Genomic DNA, 22651 nt, shown 5'->3' with positions numbered 1-22651 from the left:
CTTACTTCACATGGCGGCGAGCAGGATCGTAAAGCAGCAAACATTGGACTAAGAAAACTGTATTGGAAGGCAACGCTACAGACATCAGACTGAGGATTGGAGAGCAGCTATTTTCGGACCTGCTTTGTTAAAGGCAACTTATTTTAAGCAAGTGAGGGAAGTTTTCTTTTATTATTATTTATTTATTTTTATTTTTCTCTTTCTCTAATACAGTTGCCGTTTGTTTATTTTGTTCGGTCCTCGCGTGCACCCCCGCATGGTTACTGGTTGCCTGGACAACATAATGCTTAATAACAATGTCTTGTGAACGTGCTGGTTCTTGCGCTGGAAGTTACATAGGAGCAGGAACAGCGCCCTTTTAATGTTAATTAGTACCAAGTACATGGTATTATTTTTACTATTCTTAACTTTTTAGCAACTTCATTGCTGAAGTTTATCCGGCACAAAGGAAAACTAACAGAAATTATTATAACAGAGATACATGTCTTGCTGAAGAAGTAAGCTAAAGAGTTATATTTTACAGCTATAATTTTTAGTACACTATGTCTTCGAGTGGAGATTCTTCTGGTACAGGGACTTCGCTTTCTTTGCAGTTGAGTACACCAAAGGAATTTTTAGCATCTCCTGGTGAACCAGCTGTACAATGGAAGGAGTGGAAGGAATATTTTTTGAATTACATAGCAAACTTAGAAGATTGCAATGGTTTAATCTCTGCTGAAAGAAAAAAAAAGGATCTTAATGCACTGTTTAGGCCCTGAAGGTCTTCGTATTTACAATCAACTACAAAAACACGATAGAGGCGATGAAGATGTGTTTCAAAGTGCTATTTTGGATTTAAATGATCATTTTTCTCCTGCTGTTTGCATTGCGGTTACTCGTCACGCATTTTTCCATAGGAAACAAGAGAACCACGAGGACATAGAGAGCTACGTTTCTGCTTTAAAACATTTAGCTAGCTCATGTAGGTTTGCTGGTCTACATGATGAACTGGTACGGGACCAGATTGTAATGTATATTAAAAACAAATCTATTCAAGAGAGGTTGTGGATTGAAGGCGAATCCAGTCTAAAGGATATTATTGCTTTAGTGAAGAAAGCGGAATTATCCAAAAGATGTGCGAAAATCACTTTGGCACAGGATAAGAACTTTGAAGAAGTTGTTGCCAAAGTTAGTGATTGCAAGCACAACAAATGGTCCATGGATAAGCGGAATAATGACTTTAAAAAAGAGAAAAATCAAACTTTTGCAAAGAATCAAAAATATAACATGTCTGATCGATCCAGAAATGAGTGTTTCCGTTGCGGGAGTTCCTTTCATTCTGCAAAATTTGATGGGTGTCCAGCTAAAAATGCTAAGTGTTTGGAATGTGGAATTGTAGGCCATTTTGCTAGGGTGTGCAGGAAGAAACATGAAGAAAGTGAACAGTAAAGTGGCCTGCATTAAGGAAGTGGTGGAAGACTGTTCTGATGACAGTGATGAAGACGTAAATTATAAACTGAGGGGTCACAAAACTGTGGTTTTGAACATTTCAGGACAAACGTCAAACAAACCCTTGTGTTGGGTATCATTTGGGGGAGCTATGCTGCAGGTGGCAGCAGACTCTGGTTCCCCATACAGTATTGTTTCAGAATGCACATGGCAAAAGCATTTTGTACATAGTTTAGGAGAACATTTAGAAACCTCTGACATTTCGCCTGAAAGTTACACTGGTGATAGAATAGATATTATTGGTTTTAGATTGCTGGTATTCAAATTTAAGCAAAGACAAGCCGTATGTAAATTATATGTGGCTAAGGATGGTCCGTCGGTATTAGGCTGGAAAGACCAAAAGAAACTGCATATTGTGCTTGATCCTAACAGTGTAGAGCAAGTCTTAGTAATGTGTGATGAAGAAGACACAAAAAAATGGGTCACACAAGAGTTTCCAGGAGTGTTCAATGGGCAAGTAGGTCAACTGAAAGGCTTTATACATCAGATTAGACTCAAAAAGGATGCCAAACCAAAAATTCATAAGGTACGGAATATTCCGTTTATTGTCAGGGAAGAGGTAAAAAAAAAGAGTTGGACAGGTTACAAAATTCACAGAATATAGAACCAGTTGAAGCTTCTGAGTGGGTTTCACCTTTGGTTGTTGCGCGTAAAGCTAATGGCAAAGTGCGTTTGTGTGTGGATTTGAGAGGTTTGAACAATAATATCATAGTAGATCAGTTTCCTTTGCCTCGTATTGATGAGATGTTGTCTGCCACGAGAGATGCTAAATGGTTTTCCACTTTGGACTTGTCGTCCGCTTACCACCAGGTTAGGTTGGACTATCATAGCAGACATCTTACAACTTTTTGTACACTATGAGGTTGTTTTCGTTTCAAACGTATGCCATTTGGTTTGGCGTCGGCGGCTGCCGTCTTTCAAAGGTTGATGGCGCAGTTATTTGGACATTTGCCTAATGTTACATTCTTTCAGGATGATATTTTAGTTATGGGAAGTAGCAAGAAACATCATGATAAGGAATTGAGGAATGTTTTGAACATCTTACAAGAAAAAGGTCTGACCGCAGAGATCAGTAAATATAGGTTTGCACAGAGAAAAGTAACGTATTTAGGACATGAGATTGACCATGAAGGCATAAGACCTAAAAAAAAGTTGGTGGAAGCTATTAAGAATGCCCCATGCCCCACATCTAAAGATGATTTGAGATCCTTTTTAGGTCTAGCCGAGTTTTATTCAAAATTTGTAGAAAATGTTTCAGCTAAAACCTACCAAATGAGACTGTTACTAAAAAACAAAGTGAAATTTGAATGGAATGTAAGTTGTCAGAAGGCTTTTCAGGAAATTAAGAATGCAATTGTGATTGCTCCAATGTTGCATGGGTACGATCCAAAAGCTTGTTCTATTATCACTACGGATGCAAGTGGTAAGGGCCTTGGTAGTGTATTAACAGAGTGACAATGTGGGTAAAGAATATGTGGTTGCATTTGCATCCCGTTCTTTGTCTCCCACAGAGGAAAAATACTCTGTAATAGAGAGAAACTTTGGCATGTGTATGGGCATTAGAACACTTTCGGAAATTTGTTTGGGGGCAAAAATGCATCATACGGACTGACCATAAGCCTCTTACTAAATTGTTAACTACAGAAGGTTTATGTAGAGCATCTGCGAGAATAGCTAGACTATCTATGAGACTACAAGATTTCTTATATGAAGTGCAGTATGTTCCTGGGGTAAAAAATGTTACTGCAGATTTTTTAAGTAGAATGGCCTTACCTTTAAGAGAGTTGGATCAACATCCATGGAATGACTGGTGTGTAGCTGGTGTGTTTGATGAGAATACTTTAAGCTCATTGCAAAAAGAAGAATGGATCATGGAGTATGAGAAAGACGAAGTGTTGAAAGAAGTTAAAAACAAAGTGATGTTCGGCTGGTATAATGACAAGAAAGTCAAAAGCAGTGATATGTTAAGAGCTTTTTGGGAAGTGAGAGATGAATTGAGTATTGAAGGTGATTTTGTGTGTAGACGTGGGAAGATTATTCCCCCCTGTGGTATTAGAAATAAACTTATCGCTATTGGACATGAAGGTCATTCAGGAATATCTTGCACCAAAAGAGGAATTAAAGTACTTTATTGGTGGCCAAAAATTGATGTAGAAATTGAGAGATATGTACGTGACTGCATGGAGTGTGAGAATAGTGACAAATCTCAAAAGACACTTAATCCGCCAATTTCTTCTTCAAGTTGTCCTAATATACCATGGGAAGAAGTTGCTTTAGACATTATGGGTCCTATTACGTGGCATGATGGGTCTTCAAAGTTTATTGTGGTTTTAGTTGATTTGTTTTCAAGGTGGATTGAATTTTCTGTGTTACAAAAAATTGATACCAAGGCAGTGATTAATTTTTTGGAGGAAATATTTTTGAGGGAAGGATTTCCCAGAATTTTATTGACGGACAATGGTGTTCAATTTAAATCTGAGGAAATGAAAACTTTTGCTAAAATGACTGGTATTGAACAAAGGTTTAAAGGTTTACAGCTTTATATCATCCCAGGGGGAATGCTGTAGTGGAACGTATAAATAGGATTTTCAAGGGCATCATTCAAATTGCAAAGCATGGAAACAAAAGTAATATAGATTCTGAGTTAAGGAAAATGTTATGGGCTTATAGAGTGACACCTCATGAGACAATAGGTCAAAGTCCGTTTGATATAATGCGAGGTAGAATTCCATTTTCGAAGATTAACCCTGGTTGGATGCAAAGAAGCAGACAAGTACTTTGGAGCAAAGAACATGTAAGAAAGTGCATAAAGAGTTCATAAGAAAAGAACAAGAAATATTTTGATAATAAATATGGTACTAAAGAAGCACATTTGAATGTGGGAGATTGGGTGAGAGTGAAATCCGTAAGGAAAGTGGCTAAAGGTGAGAGCAAGTTTGGCGAGCCTATAAGAATTAAGAAAGTGATGAGAAATACTGTCATTTTGGATGATGGCAGTGTATGTCACATGAGTCGCGTTGCTATTGCTAAGCCTTGCAAACAACAATTTGTGCAGTAGGATTTGCTGGAAGGTAATAATAACAAATATTGGTGGTTGGAGTGTGATATTGATGGTAACAAAGATTCTAGAGTTATTGGGGAATTGGGAGCTAGGGGCTGTCAGGAAGGTGTCCAGACTCGTATTAATATGGGAGAATTTGAATGTAATGTGAATGAGCGTGAACAGAATAAAAATGTAGCTTGTGGTGAAGTGAAGAAAAGTTGTTTCGGCAGGGTTTTGAGAAAACCTAAGGTATTAGAAAATTTTGTGTGATTAAATAAAAATATATATATTTATTTATATACATATTATAAAAAAAAAATCTTGTTTTTTTGTTATTTTTTTTAAGGGAAGGGGATGTGTAGTGATGTATTGGTTTGTATGTAAAAGAAGAATGCTATGACATCAGGAGCAGTGGAATGTTGGGGCAGGCTGTGACTGGGGATTGGAATGTTTTCATATGAAAGGTTGGAGTTGTGCCGGTTTGGGGATGGCGAGCACATGTATCTCTGTCTGTACATTATAACTGGAAATAAACTTGTAAGGAAAGAACAAGAAGAGCCAGTGTACTTACTTCAGCATTGCAACTATGGCTGTTATGTATACCCATGTAGAGAGATTCCACACAGGCAAAGCTCTTAATCTTACTGTTGGGAACTATGCCTGATGAACTGAGGTGATCAAAGATAGTATGTTCCATAGGGTGGCCACTAATGCAATTGCGTGTGATGGGGTCACTATAACAACTAATATTAGTAGTTCAGGATAATGTTCATTCAACATAAATAACTTATCACAGAAAAGACTGGAGATACCTGGTGTACACGCTGAACCACGATTAACCAGAATCCGGTATTCCTCAGATCCTGTACAGGTGACTGCTCTAAACAAACGCAATCTTAACATAAAAGGCATAGGATATTAAGGTAGCCCTCAGAATCAGCAACATGGCCTGTCCTCCCTTTCCCAAATTTGAAAAAAAAAAGAAAAAAAAAAAAAAAAGCCCTGTCCACCTGTCTCACACCCACCACCACTCTGTGCCTTCCCTTCCCGCTCCTTTAGAAGCTGCATTCCGGAGCAGCTCTGCCAGGCTCTCAGAGCATCCTGGTATTCCTTTATGACGTAGCAACACTGAGTTATGAGATCTGTAACCCACTGTTACTATGGCACAACAGTGAATGTTAAAGTTTAGAATCTGACGTTCACACTAGAGCTCTCAGTAATAGCCATACATTACATAGAATTATAGTCAGAAAGCCATAAATTACAGGGACATTTTTCACTAGGGGGTTCTGAGTGATGTCAGACAACCACAGCAAAGTTAAGAGTAGTCTATGTCACTAAGAACCCGGGGGTGAAAAACAGGTGAGGAAGCAGGCAATGTGTTGGTTTATTACTTGGTGGCTTCCTTCTTTGTAGTACCCATGTGGAGCGAGGCCTGCACTTTCTACTTTTCAGCTGGCAGTTGCTTCTTTTATTTCCTTAGTGAGGAGAAGAAAATGACCAGAGTTTTATACGTTTCTTTTTAAGCAGTGGTGCTCGACTCTGCAGCACGCCACCGTCAGATGTTCAGCAGGGGTACCTTCTCACTGTGGCAATGCGAACGCTCTTAAAGTTATAATGGCGGCCGTCGGTCCAGTGACTGGGGCACTGGATCTGCAGTACCTCACAGCTGTGGTGTGAGTTTTGTTATCCGCTTAAGTGACGCACTTGCAGGGAGTTATCGCTTTAATCCAGGTTTAATTCCTTGAAGGGACTCGCACCATCAACAGCAATAAAGGAGGAGCTACCAGGGAACAAGGCAAAAGCAGCCGGCTGTTATGCATATGGCTCTTTTTGACAAACACCAAGTGTAGAACAGGATGATTGCAGTCATTACAAAAACAAAAAAAAACCTTCAATAAAGATAATATATTTATATATATATCATTTAAACACATTCAATCAACTGCCATGAAAATATAGAGGTCAAGGATGCGTACAGCATTTTAAACTTACCGTAGTGGAGCTTGCATGTCGAGCAGCAACACCAAGACATGGGAAAGTCTACAGAGGGGAAAAAACAAAAACGAAGCACATTCAGACACAGTAAAAACAAGTAAAAACAATTACTCTCTACACTCCCGGTATTTTCCCTCGCACATTTCTGATCACATATTGTGGTATTTTACTGCTGGTGTGCAGGAGAGCTATTGTCAGGAGTTTCCTCTTCTTCCACAAATCCTAATGGCAGGACATGCCACCTGTGGCCACCCACACGCTCTGTTTTAGAAGTTCCGTTTATTGTACGTTTTCATGGTTCATTCTAGGTCAATACTGGGAGACGCTGTGTTTCAGCGTCACAGCAACAGGACATCATGTCCCAAGAAGCTGGTACCACTCTATTGGTTAACCAGATCTGAGACACTTACCTAAAGCAGGTAACAAGAACGAGCAGGTTGAATGTCTAAAAAGACTTTGTATTTTCAAACAAAATAACTACTATGAGTAAGGGGCAGAAAACATGCAGCATAGAATCAAGCAAGGCTGGGGTAACCAACAAAGCCTCAAAAGGTCAACTGTACAGCCAAGGCCTGCAACCACAGCCTGCAAACAACCTCTACTGAAGAGCATCATAGTAAAAAGCACGCAAAAGCTGTGATTATGGGAATTTCATGGCCGTAGGAGATGGTACCTGGCCCAAAACAGGATAACCTTGTATCCTCATGTTTGCCAGTATGAGATGGGAGACATGGGACACTCCAGGGCCGAAGCCACAACACGAGCAGCAAGACTAGATATTTCACATGACAAGTTGTTTAACCCGGTTTTGTAGAACGCGAACCAGGCCTCATCCTCGTGCATCTCAATTGCTTGGCTGAAGCGAAGTGCATTCCTTTTTTGCTTATGTACCACACGAGCCCCCTGAGATTTTAAGTTTATGCTCGAGATATTCTGGTGTGTTCCGATAGATTGTACGTGATATATACACATTTAAATTGGCACCCTGGTTCAAGCAGAAGCCACCGAAGATTGCTGAGTACAAAGGACATGTGATTTATGCAGCTAATGCCAGTGACTTGACATGCAGCTGAGAGAATAGCTTTTTAGTGGGGCTAATCTTGATGTAGAAATGTTCAATATCAGGACATTTCCAGTGTCCTTTAAGCAATCCTCCAGTGAGCTGCATGTACAATATACGGTAGGAGAGCAAGTATGAAACCTACAGTACACTACTGTGTGGGAGTTGAAGAAACAAATTGATTGCCCTTCTAGGCTTCCGTTTTATGGCTGGTGAGGTACGAGGCAAACTATTTTAGCACAGACATCTTAAACCTGAAGCGAAAGGTTACCAACAAATGGTGGTAAATTATGTGCAGGGATGTACCAGGACGAGCAGACCTGACTCAAACATCTAAGATGTTAATGGCATCATTCACTACCTGGAGAATAGCAGTTCACATGCCTAAAGCCCAATTTCAAGTCACTGCGTAGCTTATTTTCTCGTGAATTGTTTGCAGTTGTTCTGCAACACAGTCTTCAATGAGTTTGGCTAGAAAAGGAAAACTGGTGATGGGTTGGTAGTTATTTGGATGTATACCTTGTAATGACGTTTACCCATAGGTCACAATGGAGGGCTCAATGGTGTGTCAACCTACATATTTTTTTTTTTACTATTAGTTATGAATTCAATTACAGTGACAATGGTTCGCCATTATACATTTAGATTGTAAGCTGTCCTCACTGTACAAACCTCAAAGTGGACCCCAACTTCTACTCATTGTGCGGTGTACATTTGTGACACTTGAGCAATCCCACACAATCATTACTGGCACAACATCACTTGAAGCACCTCAGAAGGGCTTTTGGAATAATATTATAATGTACTCTTGTACAGTAAGGTTGATCTACTCTGTATTTTACCAACACTTGACATTCTGCCAAGAAGTAAACAGCCTTTCAAAGGTCACATCTGGTGGCCCATCAAAGGCTCATAAATGAACTTTGAACTCCAAACACCTGCTTTAGGGTTTTGATAATGGGGTTAGGGTCCACCATGTAGCAGGCTATTATCAAAAAATAACTACCATACAAATGGCTCTGAAATATCACGCAATGCAATTTAAACGTGGTTAAAGGACAACATACGATAGTATAGTCACAGTACTGAGCCTTTCCAGCTAGAAGTGCCCGTGCCAGCAGGTGAGACAGCTGCTGTGTTATTCCAACTGCTGGTTCTAGGAGGAGTCGGGCTCACTCCTCCCCAGAGGAACACTCAGTCAACACTTCCCCAATGAGCCACGTATTCAGAAAGAATTCCAAGCTTCTCAGCAAAGTGTACCTGTCAGTGAGTACACGGTGAGTCTACGACCCTTTACCATTAAAATGAAAAGCGGCGAGTCCAACTAAGATGTTGTATGTTGAGGGGTATCAAGAGGTCTACGATACTGTGCCCGTTTCTTTCATCGTTTCTCGTGAAAATGCTGAATCCAAAACCAGCCAGTAAGGCACTTAACAAGTCAGTGATGGAGCGAAGGAGAGAGCGTGTGTGAACTGTGGTGAAAGGGGAAGCATGATAGTAGCTATACACATCACAGGGTCAATGATCCACGCATAATTCAAGCAGACTAGTTTGTGGGCTTTTAAGGTCAGTACAGCTAGGGACATGCCCTGCACTCGCTAGTCCTTCATTCTTTCTGAAAGAACTGATGAGGAGGCAGCTGCGCATGGGGGGTGACCTTTGCTGAAGATGGTCTCTGCGGCCTGCAAGTGTCCAGAGCTGGTGCAGACAGATGCTATGCAAGGTGCATCATGCATTCATGAAGAAGAGGCGTTTGCTAACTAAGAGGACTCGCTACCACTACACAGCTCGGCACAGTGCGCTTTGAGAATGTCAGTTTATACAACAACATGCACAGCTGCATTGCAGGCAGGAGCAGGATAGTGCCAGACAAATCAACACCACTCCGGTAACGTCCACAGCACCACAGCCCGCAAGGTCTGCACTTGCAAACGTTTTATAATAAACAAAAAAGTGGTTGAACTGGAATCTCCAGTGACATATCTTGGCGTGGTTCGAGTATGGCATGGTGCATTACAACAGCAACGCTAAACTGTGTGTGTTCGGGACAGGGGGTGAATGGAATACATCCGTTGTCTCCAGTGTGCCTCTCTTCAAGGAGATTCTAGTTCTGGGGCCACTAGAAGAGAAAGACTCCACCAAGCAGGGCTTCCCTCTGCTGGTCCGTGCCTTTCAGGCTTCAGCTGCCACAGCCTCTACCTCTACTGTTCATGGCTTCAAGGAGCGGCTTGGGCTGCAGTCAAAGCGCATTCCTTGATCAGGTGTCATTTCTGCTGAGTTTCAGTAGTAGCTCCAGAGACCTGGGAGAGCAGGCAGACGGGCTCGCCAACACACTTCAAACTGCAAGGCATAGGAGGCCAGCGATAGCATTGCTTCACGAGAGCGAGATTACCCAAGCCTGAGTGCGCCTGAGGACGCGTGAAGGTGGAGCCGTGCGGGGCGCGGTCAGCAGCCACACATCCCTGAGAGCAGGCAGTGCCGGAGAATCACGGCGTTTATACCGTTGCATTTTATGAAATTAATCCGACAGAGGGTTTTTGGTAACCGTGCAGATATTCTAATGCATTGTTACCCAGAGCCTCACAGCCTGCTTCTGGCTACCTTCCTAAAGTTACTCGTCTGGTATTCTTGAGGACAGCCCTAGATAGCAGTCAAGAAGAGGGCCGCTGGAATTATGAGGCAGGAGAAGAACAAATGACGTGCCACGTTTTACTTTCTTGTGTAGAAAAGAAAAGGCAAGTTATGTGGCATCATGCAGCACATTTTGTGATCGTATTACTTCATAGTTTTGTTGGTTTACACGTTAACGCGCTCTGAACAAAGGTGACAAGCTCATAAATACCAGCCTGACACCCAAACACAGCAATCTGCAAAAGAAAGTTGACCAATCAACCCTTGAGAAGGGCTTTTCACTGCCCCCACAACACGGGCTGCTGCGTTTTTTTAAGTAACTTTTGATCCATTTGAGTTAGAAAGTTTTTGTCAAAATCTGCAGATTATGCAGCAGATGAGATTATGTGTCAAATTCGGAATAATTATGGATTGGCCACAACAGCACGGCTGCAAAATGGCAACATTTCAGTGACCCTGGTCAAAAGTGATTTTCATTAGAGGTGAAGTGCAAGCTTAGATTTCACCTGTTAAATCCAGAAGTTGGCATTACATCTCAATAGATCAAAGGGCAGGCAGAATCTCGATGTGCGCTGGATCACCTGAGCATGAGGACGTGGCCCTGCAAACACGCTGAAGGTGACAAGGAAACTGGTAGCTCTTTTCAGAACTAGTTTTTGCAATATTTCAATTTCGTGCACAACTCGGAGATGGCTTTCAGTAAGAAAAGCTGAAGGCGCAAATCCGGTGAGACCTCCATCTCTCCAAGGCTCGAAAACACATAGGCGAACAGGTATACAAACACAGTGACAGTTCTATCAGGATACTGTCTGACCACGTATTTCAGACTACCACCATCACGTGCATTTTACTCGCGCGTCGTCCGACGCACCATGAATAAACCAACACACAAAGACTTACATCACACATTGGCAAAAAACAATAGTTTTGTCTTTAACAAGTGTGAGATAGTGTTTGTTTACTTATTTTGCAAACCTGCAATATGTTTAAAAAAAAAAAAAAACTGGAAAAATAGAAAGAAAAAAAAATTAGCGGCCCAGAGCCCCGACACACCAGCACCTGCACCGATGTATTCTTTTCATGCGCCTGTGGCACATGTGGTCAAACATATCACTGACAGTGTGGACAGCCAGTGAACGAAGTGGGCTGACCAACTGCCGTGTCACCTGAAATCACGGGGCAGTAGATGAGCTGGGCAACAGATGGGCGACTTAGCAGAACCTTTGCTGAAATATCAAATGACAAGTCAAGGAGCAGCTCCAGTTGAATTGCTAATGGCGTGTAAAGGTAAGCAGGGCAAACTGTGTAGCTTTTCCACCCCTGTGAAAACTAAGCACGCACAGAATGAAGTGGGAATCCCCAGGTTTGCACACCGAAAGTCTTCCAACCTCAAGCAGGCTACTGTTTCTGACTCGGATGGTGGGGAGGGACGGCAGAATTAGGTTGCTGCGAGCTGTGAAAGAGTCCACTCCTTATCAGCAAAATACATTTTAAAGGCACCGTGCCTGGCACTGGCGATCAGAGCACAGTGAGGGAGGTTTAACAGGAGAGCCTAGGAAGGTCGAACTGCTACTACAGCTCAGAACGTTTGGCCCCAACTCGGTTTGAAAAGAAAGGGGCTGTGGATTATGTCCCGGAATTCTAATCGAATAGATTACTGTACAGGCTACTTTGCCCCCTGTGGGCCATTCTGTCCTACAAGATTTACTTCAAGAGTTGGCTCGGGTTGATTGCGGCGGATGTGCACACATTTACACCGAGCCTTCAAAAATCACATATAGCCCAGTCATTGGCTGCAGGGAAAGCACACATCACTTCCTGTTGCCAGCAGCTTCAATGCAGCCTTCACACAAGTGCCGTCACATGGATAATACTCTACATTCCAGTATGACAGCACTGCTCGACCTTCCCATACCTCGGGTAAACAGGTTCAGGTTTACCCTTAGATTCGGAGCGGAAGTGTAATCCGCACAGGCTGTAAATGTCTCAGAGTGGACATTAGACAGGTGGCGGTGGGGAGGGCATCCACTCTCTTCGCGCACGGCTTTTTGTGTGCCAGAAACGCAATGTCACTCAAACTTGACAGCAATCATCATTATGACTCAGAACGGCCTTTTTTCAAGGTGGATGACAAAGCTCTTCACAATGAAATTTTTTGGTCCGCCTACAGCCTGACGAGACGACTAGTTTCCTCCTGCACAACGCGGATTTTGGGGCGCCTGGATGAATATGATGAATAAACTAGTATACTTATTCTTGGCAGTGAAGCAGGGCGGATTACTCCGAGGAAGCTCAAGTCAATCTACTGTATTTATTCAATGTCATGTGTGCCGGGCACGCAGAAATCACCGAAACAAGTGGAAGAAATAAGGCCTACATTGCAAGCGACAAAACTGCACAGACATTTCAAAAAACAAACTGCCTTGCAATAGCCACACTGGGTCCTGGGCACAGCCCATTTCTGGCCGTTCATACGTATTAATCCATTGGTTCATAATCTTTTGAAGTTTCAAACATTAAAACAGTAATTTGCAATAAATACACAAAGAAGTACACACCAAACAAACCCTCGAATTACTAACGATATAATTATTTTATATTGAAAAAATATGCAAAATCGAAAAATTTTAATGGGAAGGTTGGCACTGCATCTCTGCGACTAACTTCTCAATGTTTAGTTTTATTTAGGAAAGCACAGATTCAGATTCTACATTTCCCAAGTGATTTCTTTTCTATTTTTTAGGTACATAAGATCTGAGAAAGTTTTTTCACATAGATATGTGGTGGGGAAAGCAAGTAAAATCATAAGGGCCTCTCATCTCTTCATAGCCTATCACATGTAATTCATTTGTTTTATAGCACCTCTCACACCAGTGTAGGGTATCAGAGCACTTTACAGGGGAAAACAAGCTGTAGCATTAATTTCATCCACACTGGTAACCATTTTCTAAGAGTGCTTAGTCTGGTCTGGGGAAGCACAAACTCAAGATTCAGAACACAGCACACAGTGCTTAGCATTGACTTTAATAATAAGAATGGATTTCTATGCAACCAAACCTTTTTTTTTCTTTTCTTTTTTTTTTTTTAGCAGCGCAAGGAAAATGAAAGTCTAGGGGAAAAAAATAACTTTCTAATTTGTGCCATGCAGTTTGCATGCAGCTGCTTAATAGCAGTTCATAGCTCACCATACTAGATTATGATTGTTTCTTTTGTTACCGTGCAGTACATAAGTTACAAAAGCAGTAACCCACTGTGCTATGCACATAAAATACTGTTCTTTGCCTGATACAGGTTCTTCACAGCAGGCATATTAACTAATCATCTGGCTTCCATTGATTCAAAACTGCCACTAGACAAAACTCTCATCTCTCTCCAGCAGGGACATTAATCACTAGAGTAATCTTGACGCTTTTATTTTTGTCTGAAATCTGCTGGCTGGATGTATGAGGAAGTTTGCAGTGCTTTTAAAACTTCTCGAGGAAAGCAATAAATATAAAAAATGTAAGTGTTTGTAAGAGGAGAATTGCCTTCTTCCCCTGGGAATGTGTCATGGAGAAGGATGCTAAAACTTGCACATAACGGGTGGAAGAATTAAGCTCCTGAGTCTTGCAAACGATCTATTTTGAGGCCGTGATGGCATTGGCTCCTCAAACACAAAGATCCCTGATCAGCTACCACTGAACAGAAGGACACCCTTTAAGTTCCTGTGCCTGATGTACAATGAAGCTTAAACGCCAAACTTTTTTTTTTTTTTTTAATTTATGAAAACATTATGTACACTAACCATGAGGCACAGAGAAAATGACCACAGAATGATTAAACGCAAAGCCAACGGTGGTGTGGCTGAATCAGCTACCGATGTGAGAGGATTAATACAAACAAAGCCTCTAAAAAATAAGTCTCTTAAGTCTCTGGCACTAGAAACCTTATAGCGAAGTAACTAGACAATGGGTATAGATGGAGCCAAGATCTCTTAGCCCGACTGCTAGTCCACGAACTCCGGGGTTTTAAAACATGGCACTGTTACATATGCCATTCTGCCAACCACATGGAGGTATGATGCAGAAATAAGATGGCTTGTCAGCTTAAGACTTTGTAAAACAGTGGCTCAACCAGAAGCAAGAGGTCTGAACTGTCCTGACGTTGGATTTTTCTGATCATTTTCATCTCTCAATAATTGTATTTAATAGCATTCAATAGCAATAAAATGATTTGAAAGATAGATTTCCTTCATACACAGTTCCCATAATGTTTGGAAAAAAAAGTATCCGTTAGATACTTGCTTTGGACTGCAGACTGCATATGATCACATTATTGCACCACGTGTTCAAGGCTTTACCATCAAGCTGGCCATAAAAGCAGTGTCTCCTTTAAATGAACTACAAACTACTCCTTCTACAGCACTTTGTTACTAGTCAATACCATTTACTGGGATTAGGAAGGTGTGGAGTTCATAGGGTGAGCATCTCCGCTAGCACCCCAAAGTGTGGCCAAGGCTCCTTTACAAATGTGACTGGCTAAACGGAAAAGCGATCCAAGCTTCCACCAGACTTCTGGTCCAACTGGAAAGGCAACCATTTACCAGCCCACGAGATCAAAGGCCGCTGAAGTTTCATCTTCACCAAATTCCCAAAGAGTTAAGGTCTGCCACGTACCACCCGAAAAACTACCAAAGGGAAAGTTTAGTACTAGGATGTAAAGGGAGCTCACACTCGTTTTCAGGCCACCTCTATTTAAGCAATCAACTCAAGGGAGGAATTGAAAGTGCGTGAAACATTACTTCCTTCTGCAGCACATTTTTGTGAATGAGGTGTTGCAACCCCGTGTAATACCACTGAAAAATCTGCAATTCGTGTGCAGTGGGTCACAAGAAGCAGCACACTCAAGAAGCATATGATCAGCATGTTGCAACCGATGCTTTAACCCTTCAGACTCATTTGGGATTTAGGCAACACCGTCCACATGCAAGCAAGTACACAAAATGTTTGGAGTCTTTCAACGTGTTCCATCTTCTTTATGCTTTCCTACTAACGAGACTCACTTTAGACTCGGAGAACAGTCGAAAACTTGGTTACTCTACGAGAATTATTTAAAAGTTCTGTCTTCCATTAACGCCGGGATGACCGTTCAGGGCAGCTGTTGCACTCTGCAAGTTCCTTCATCCATTCATTCCAAACAGAACGTCTGCTCGGACTTCCTGTAATGTTAGACGTAGTAACAGCCCAGAAGGACACCCGACCAGAAGGTCTTCCTGGGGCGGTTTGCCAAGGTTACTCAAGCCTGCTGAACCTATCTCAAGTAGAGGTCAACAGAAGGTTGCGGTTGTCCATAATTGGCAAGTCAATACCAGCTCAGTAACAATAGCATTGAGGAAAACCAGTCCACAATGTCAAAGCTGAAAGAAATTAGGTCACAGCAATAAGAAGTTAGAAAAACCCACCTAAACATCTCTTGGCAGGAACCAAACCATCTGTTACTGACTAAACAACCGCTCAGTACATCTGAAATACCCTTAGCTCAATACCAACTTTAATAAGGACGTATGCATTTGCTAATTCCCCAACATTCATCTCGTGCAAAGGCAACCAGGCCCTGAAAATGTATTTGCGCCCATGCAGCTATGAATAGGAAGGAGAGTGGGAAATAGCCTCGTCCGGGGGTAGTTAGTGCTACAGCAACATAAGTTAAGAAGAAACCTCGTGTTAAAAAGACTCACTCGGACCACCTCAGATTGTAGTGAGTGTTCCAGTTAGTGCTGAACACTGCAAGCCAGCGTCAAGCACATTAACTAGACTCGCTCGCTTACCGGCAAGAGTCTGACAAGACAGTTTCAAAAGTGTACGAAGCACTGCTCCCGTGAGCATTATTTTAATAATAATGTAATTTATTAGACTACTGGGTCATAAAACATTATTACAGAGCATACATGCAATTCATACGCCGAATTAAAAAACGAGTAAACCTTTAAAATTACACATTCTAAATATTAACAGTGCAAATAATTTATAAACTGAATTACAAAATAAAGCCACCGCAAGGGCATTTCTCTTTGGTCCTATTGTGATAAATATCCAGATGCCCTCTGTACAGACCGTATTTCGGCTTCATTGGGGATCAGTTTAAGGAAAGTATTTCGTGCAATTACTGCAGATGGACAGATAAACAATATATGGGCCCGACTTTGGTGCTGGAAATGGGAGTACCTTAATCATAAACAAATTACGATTCTGATAAACACCTAGGCAGGACCTTGCCACACTACATTGCGACGTAGGTTTTAGACGGTAAAATAGATAATTAACCATTCCAGGACTATTTCTTCTAGAATTACAAAAAACAGTCTTTTTTCAGAAGCTAACAAATGTATCTGCCACAAATTGACTCGTAATGGCTACATATGTTAAGTGACCTTGTTAAACTGGGATATGCTCAATTTATTGTGGTCAAAATTCATCTCAATGTCGTGACAGTCTTGTAACCACTGTGTAAAAGCATCAACACCTCACATAGAAAATGCAGCAGAAGTAAATTCAGTATCTAAGCGGCTCAAACATGCAAACGCTACATCAGTTTGGCACCCGGGAGATTGTGCAGGGCAGTCCAGCCCAGCATGCAAGGAAAGCCAACATCTGCGAAACATTTCAAGGCAGTCCCTCAAAGTCTCAGTGGGTTCCGACGGAGGAACAGTTGTACCACGCCCCTTTTTAAATACTGTCCATTCTAATGCCTGGCTATTTGCAGACACGGCTCTCCTTTCAAAAGGCAGCCAAGTATTCTGCAAGGTCGCCGCATGAGCACAGCACCCAATGTTGCCTACACGTACAATCCCAAATGTGTGGAAGCGCCCTTGCACAACTGCCAATCAATTGCCAGTTCACTTACAGCTGCACTGCGCTTCGTGGTCTCAGTAAGAATGTGCTCCATTTAGTTGGAAATATGGACAACTTTAGGTACTGTTATGTATACTGATGTACTGCATCCACAGAGATCATTCATGTAAAACAAAAGTGCCAGCTAATATTTCAGCTTCTGAAAGATTGGAGTTAGGGGCCCAGAGGTGCCACAGTCATGGTTCAACCATTAACAAACCGCATCTGCACCTGGAGCAGCAGAAGAGACTGGAGCACACAGAGTTCCGAGATGTCCAGATCCTGGCAGACCATGCACGTGTTAAGGGTGATGGGTAGCTGGGCTTAGCATTAAAAAAACAGGATTATGAATGATCTCCTGACAAACAGCGAAGACGCTCTCAAAGGAAGGCAGAAGAGTAACACAATGCACCATATTGTGGCCATTGGTGTCTTCTGCCATATGTGTCAAGAGGGGATGTGTTCACAGATGATCCTGAGACTTTAACATATTAAGCCTCAACACATTTATTTGCAGTTCCCCATATTGAGAACCAGACACACCTGGCCGATCCCGGACATTTTTTCTTGGATTTGTCGTAGGGGGCCTTTGTCCTAATCATCAGATGGATGGAGTTTCACATTCTGGGGGCACTTCAACAAAAAAGTTGCTCCAAAGTGTTTTATTTTTTATTTTTATAAGGGTGGGACTTTACAGACGGAAAATTGCTGCACTTCCAAGCGAGCAGGAACCAACCAAGATGACTGGTTTATGTGCCAGGTGCTTAAAAGGTTTCACATCCAAAGTCTTGTTAGCAAAGCATACCAGCTTAAATAGGCTCCTGGCCTCAAAAGACATTTTCGGATGATATGCCCTGGGGAAAAGTGGCCTGTTTTCTATGGCAGACGTTAGTATGGACACAGCCCCGAGGACTGCTTTTATTGGAGCCTGGTGTATTTTGCGTACCCAGGACAGCTATTTAAAAACTACTCTTTGAAAGTACCATTGATTGGAAAAATATTCTTCTGTAGGAATAAGGGGATAAATTACTTGGTTGGGTACAACCCGATGTAAGACCCATTAGCTGCGCCACTGATGTGGTTCTAGAAATTAAGATTATTTTTCATCGACAAAGCCTAGAGATCTTGCAATTTCAACAGTGGCTGGCTTGCAGTCAAGCATATTTAATGCATCAAGACAGAATTACACACGAGAGAACAGCAAGAACTCCACCTTTTGACGAATTCAGCTTCAGATGGTAGCAAGACATTGATGTCTGAATCTCTTAAAACTATTGCAAGTCCCTCAGTGTCCGCTAGGGCGGAAGCTTTCGTGTACAGCTGTGTTAGCAGCATACAGAGGCAAGTGAGGGTTTCTAGGTATAGACTGAATATTGTCATGAGATTTTATATCCCTGAGAGATGACTGTTGAAGATGCATAGAGCTGAAAGGAGAGTCTGATAGTTTAACTTGCAGTGACTGATTTGCATGAAGGAACTCAAACTATCTCAGAATGTTATCAATGTTCCCCATTGATTCTTCAGAGGTTTTTAATACTGAAGCATGGTCTACTCGGTCAAATGTAGGAGCCAGGTGAAGGAGAAATAAGTCAAGATTTACCAGCGTCTAGCAGAAGCAGAGCATCATCGGCTGTTTGCGGTATCTCTACCTGTGCTGCAGCTGCCTCTGAACCCATACTGGAGATCATCGGACGGATTGTGATCTTTGATGGAACTTTTTTGTCAAAAAGGTAAAAGCATGACAGCTTTACCAATTTTAGACTAGGCACACCCGAGATCACCTGTGACTACTTTATACATTTTCAAGAACTTGAAATGGCTACTTTTACCAATTAGGCTGGATTATTCAATTACATTGCTTCCTCACTGTATCCTCCCTTGACAGATTCACATATCTCCTCTACACCTGCTATTTGAAGCGTCAGTTCCTAACAATACGAACATGTTAGATGACCAATAAATGTAAAACCAAAAAATAAATAGAAAGTAACAGATGTAAAGTGGCAACTGTTTTTACAGTGCTAGAAGCCGGAGAGAGTGTAAGGCAGCATCATATAAAATATCAGCAATGCACAACCCTACAATTATTTAAATAAAACAGACCAACAACTGACAACCTATAACTACAACACAAAGAATGACGCCTTTTAGCAGCAGTTTTCTTTAGTTGTTCTGCTTGCAGTAACAGGTATTCGCCTACATCTCACTTCAAATGTAGTGTGACAATCAAAACCCTTAAGCCACAACGTCAGAATGGAGGTGAAGACGGACCCCATGTGTGAATTTAGGTTAACCTGATCCAACCTTAGCAGGTGCACTCAAAGACCCCAGCCCAGTGCGATGAGAAGCAGTGTGACAGGAGTTGACCTGATATTAAAAACAATACAATGTGAGAGGGAGACATGTCGGTTGTGTGATTCTTTTGGCAAGGTGTTCACTGGTTCTCTGAGGAAGCCTGGGGATAGATAGGCTGAAGAGTTGTCTTTTTTCAACATTCTCTATATCAAATTTAAGTTACAACTACATTCTCGAAAGGTTTGAAATCGGGAGCAATTGAGATCCTGGATAGCTTTTGTAAATGTTACCAGAGGTGTTCCTCATTTCAGGACATGTTATCAAGGGATTGTCAATCGTGCCCATCTAGTTTCAATTTAACCACAAGGCGAAATTAATTTCTCAAACAAGCGCACTTTCGGATTAGGATCTGTCCAATCCTCCCACATATCGTAATGTAGTGCTTGGAACGGGTATGGATATGCTTAGAGGATCCTTTCACTTCTGATGAACACATCACATGTCAAAATTAAACAGATGGCTTATGTGTTCTTTTGCGACGAAGAAGGGCTTACTGTAGAAGATGGAAGCTAAGCAATCATACATTTTAGGCCATTAATACATAATTTTACTAACTGCCTGGTTTGATTAAAATAGCATGTAACATTTTTTGCCATTGATTAGTCCGGAATACAAGTTGTGTGTGTGTGTGTGTGTGTATATATATATATATATATATATATATATATATACACACACACACACACACACACGCGCATTCCACGATGACTTAACGACAGTGGATATTGATAAAGCCTTAATACGATCATACAGATGATAACAAGAGCAAGAATGAACTATGAAAATTGACATAGCGACTATATTCTGGGTCACATCAGTTATAATGTGCAATTACTGTACTTAAAATAAATTTTCGATAAACAAATAAAAGTTAACTGACACGTATAGTAGCCTAAACTCCAAGGTCCGAATGCAAATCAGAGGACCGGGTTGTATAATATTTACGCTTTGACTTGACATTGCAGGTAGGTAACAGTGAAGCACAGCCACGCTAGCGTCACATGTATTTGACACAAGCGCAGATAACAATTATGCTTCCTATTGTGAAATTAGCCTTGGTATCGGTGGTTTACGGCTGTAACATTTACTTCTCTGGTATTATTCTTTAGGAACATTACTGTAAGTGGTAAGCGTGTCTGCAGACTATGGAACATTGTAGGATTAAGCAAAGGATGGTTAACTCCAAACCCATCCTCCCAAAAATGACAGTCAACATTAACTAATCTCGGAGGAATTCAATCTCGAGTGGGCTTTGTACTGTGTGGGGACAGCTCTTGGAAAGCCTTCCTTTAATTACTATGGAGTCTACATACGGTCCAAATACAATAGTGTTCAGTGCATCGTATACGGTGTTCAGAGTTCTTATATGACAGCTTCAGCTTTTTCTGTGAGGGCAATTCCTGGTGCTGTTTGGCGCTGAAAAGGAGTGTGGCTATTTCTGGGACAATGTCTAGCACTGGAAAGGAGAGAGCAAAAAGGTCGCTAAAGTGGTCGAACGATTTTGGCGATAAAGGAAACGTGGGGTTATCCTCTCTGGTTTCAACCTGCTAGTGGCTATGCTTTGTTATTCGGATGCAAGCATCCGCTTTCAATCCCATTACTCTCTTCACTTAGGACTGGCTCTATTACTCCCTTGGCCTTGCTATATCATCAACTCCCTTCAGCACCAACTTCCCCTCTCCTTATACCACTTCTCTCCAACCCACACTCCCAGTATGCCACCTCTCACCTTGGTTCCCAGAAGCCGGCTGACGCTCATCAAGGCCATGGTGCTTCGGTTCGGGTGCGCGGCTGAGCGAGGACAAGGTTGAAAGGACTCCGCACCCAACCACCGGCTCCGCCTCCCCCTGCACACACCGGAAGTTCCGCCCTCCACATCCACAAAGCGTTTCAAGCCTCACTTCAAATCTCTGAATCCGCCCCCACACTGTCTACTATTGGCTGTAAAAGCTTTCGGTCTACTCTCGAAATGGCTCTCCTGCACTCAAAATCCGCACCTCAGCCTCCCACACGACAGCCCCGCGAGCCAACCACGCCCAGGCTTCCCATCTTTATTCGGATAGGGTCAACCGTAGATGAGGAAGAGTAGTCAAAGCTTTCGGGAGCAAACGGAACGAGTATTGGTCCGCTACTAGTTGAAGAATGGAAATCCAGCGTCACTTTTGAAAGCAACATTTAACCTCATAATTGAAGAAAGAAAGAGCGTATCTGACGTTTTAAACTATTTATAAATCACTATTTCATAATAAAAGTTACATATTTTTCAGTATCACTAAAAGTATTATTCTGCATTTGTATAGCAAATGTTTGTTTTGCTTAGCACGTAGCATTCCTTAAAACACGAATGTTCTAAGTAAATTTGTTCGCCGTCTTACCCTGTTTACGTAGAAATGCGACTGAAAATGAGTTTTCCAATATGGCTTCTTCGCTCATAGCAGCACTTTCTTATATTCTTCGAATGGTACTGCATAGTCTCCCTTCAATGTCCATGGTTAAGCGGGCGGGGCTTCTCTTAGCGTTTTGTGACCTGCCTTATTAGGTGATACTGCTTGGCAGCTGCCCCTTGTTGCCCTCCCCCCCCAGCGTTCAGAGGCGTGCCATGTGGGTTCCTTCTGAAGAGAAGCAGGCCTGACCAAACGTAAAAGAAAGCAATTACAAAAAAATACAAAAAAAACAATATTGACAATGTCAGTAGGTATGGCTTTAAATGGATGTTGTATGCTAATATGAAGCAGTCGCACTGTCAAGCTAGACCTAAAAGTCCATGTAGGTTAATAACTACCCTCCTCCCATGTGTTCTGCTGCCAGACAAAAAATCCAAAATTATTTAAGTATCTAAGAGACATCAACGGAAGTATAATGTCATGTGTATGCCCCTGAAAGTTCAAGCTCAGGCATCTGAAAAAAAAAATGATCCCAGCTGTTTGAAGGGCACTTTTTTTTGGAAGTATACAACTTCTGCCCCATCAAAACATGTACTCCTGACTCCCAACATGTAGGCAGAGCCAACGCAGCTCTACGTGATTCTCGCATAATTATCTGTCAACAGTTGCGTTGTCAAGCCATTCCATAGATAACACACAGTCAATCAATCAATCAATCAAAAAATTAGTAGCGCGCGCTACTCACCCGTGAGGGTCTCAAGGCGCTGGGGGAGGGGAAAACGGGGGGGGGGAGGGGAAAACAGAGGGGGGGCAGGGTGGGTCA

The 22651-nt window shown here is 42.0% G+C and overlaps 1 protein-coding gene across 1 annotated transcript in view; it reads right to left on the bottom strand.

The window, feature by feature from the left end:
• Nucleotides 1-21329, bottom strand: part of CS (citrate synthase) — a 144594-nt gene extending 123265 nt beyond the window's left edge. The window contains exons 1-2 of the mRNA XM_069230551.1: nucleotides 21174-21329; nucleotides 6527-6574 (exon numbers count right to left, since the gene is read on the bottom strand). Coding sequence (XP_069086652.1) covers nucleotides 6527-6574; nucleotides 21174-21212 — 87 coding nt within the window. The 5' untranslated portion in view covers nucleotides 21213-21329. The remainder of the gene's footprint in view (nucleotides 1-6526; nucleotides 6575-21173) is intronic.
• Nucleotides 21330-22651: the final 1322 nt, after the last annotated feature.

The sequence above is a fragment of the Pleurodeles waltl genome, chromosome 4_2 (genome assembly GCF_031143425.1).
Source record: "Pleurodeles waltl isolate 20211129_DDA chromosome 4_2, aPleWal1.hap1.20221129, whole genome shotgun sequence".
NCBI lineage: Eukaryota > Metazoa > Chordata > Amphibia > Caudata > Salamandridae > Pleurodeles > Pleurodeles waltl.
This window is presented reverse-complemented; position numbering and strand designations above follow the sequence as displayed.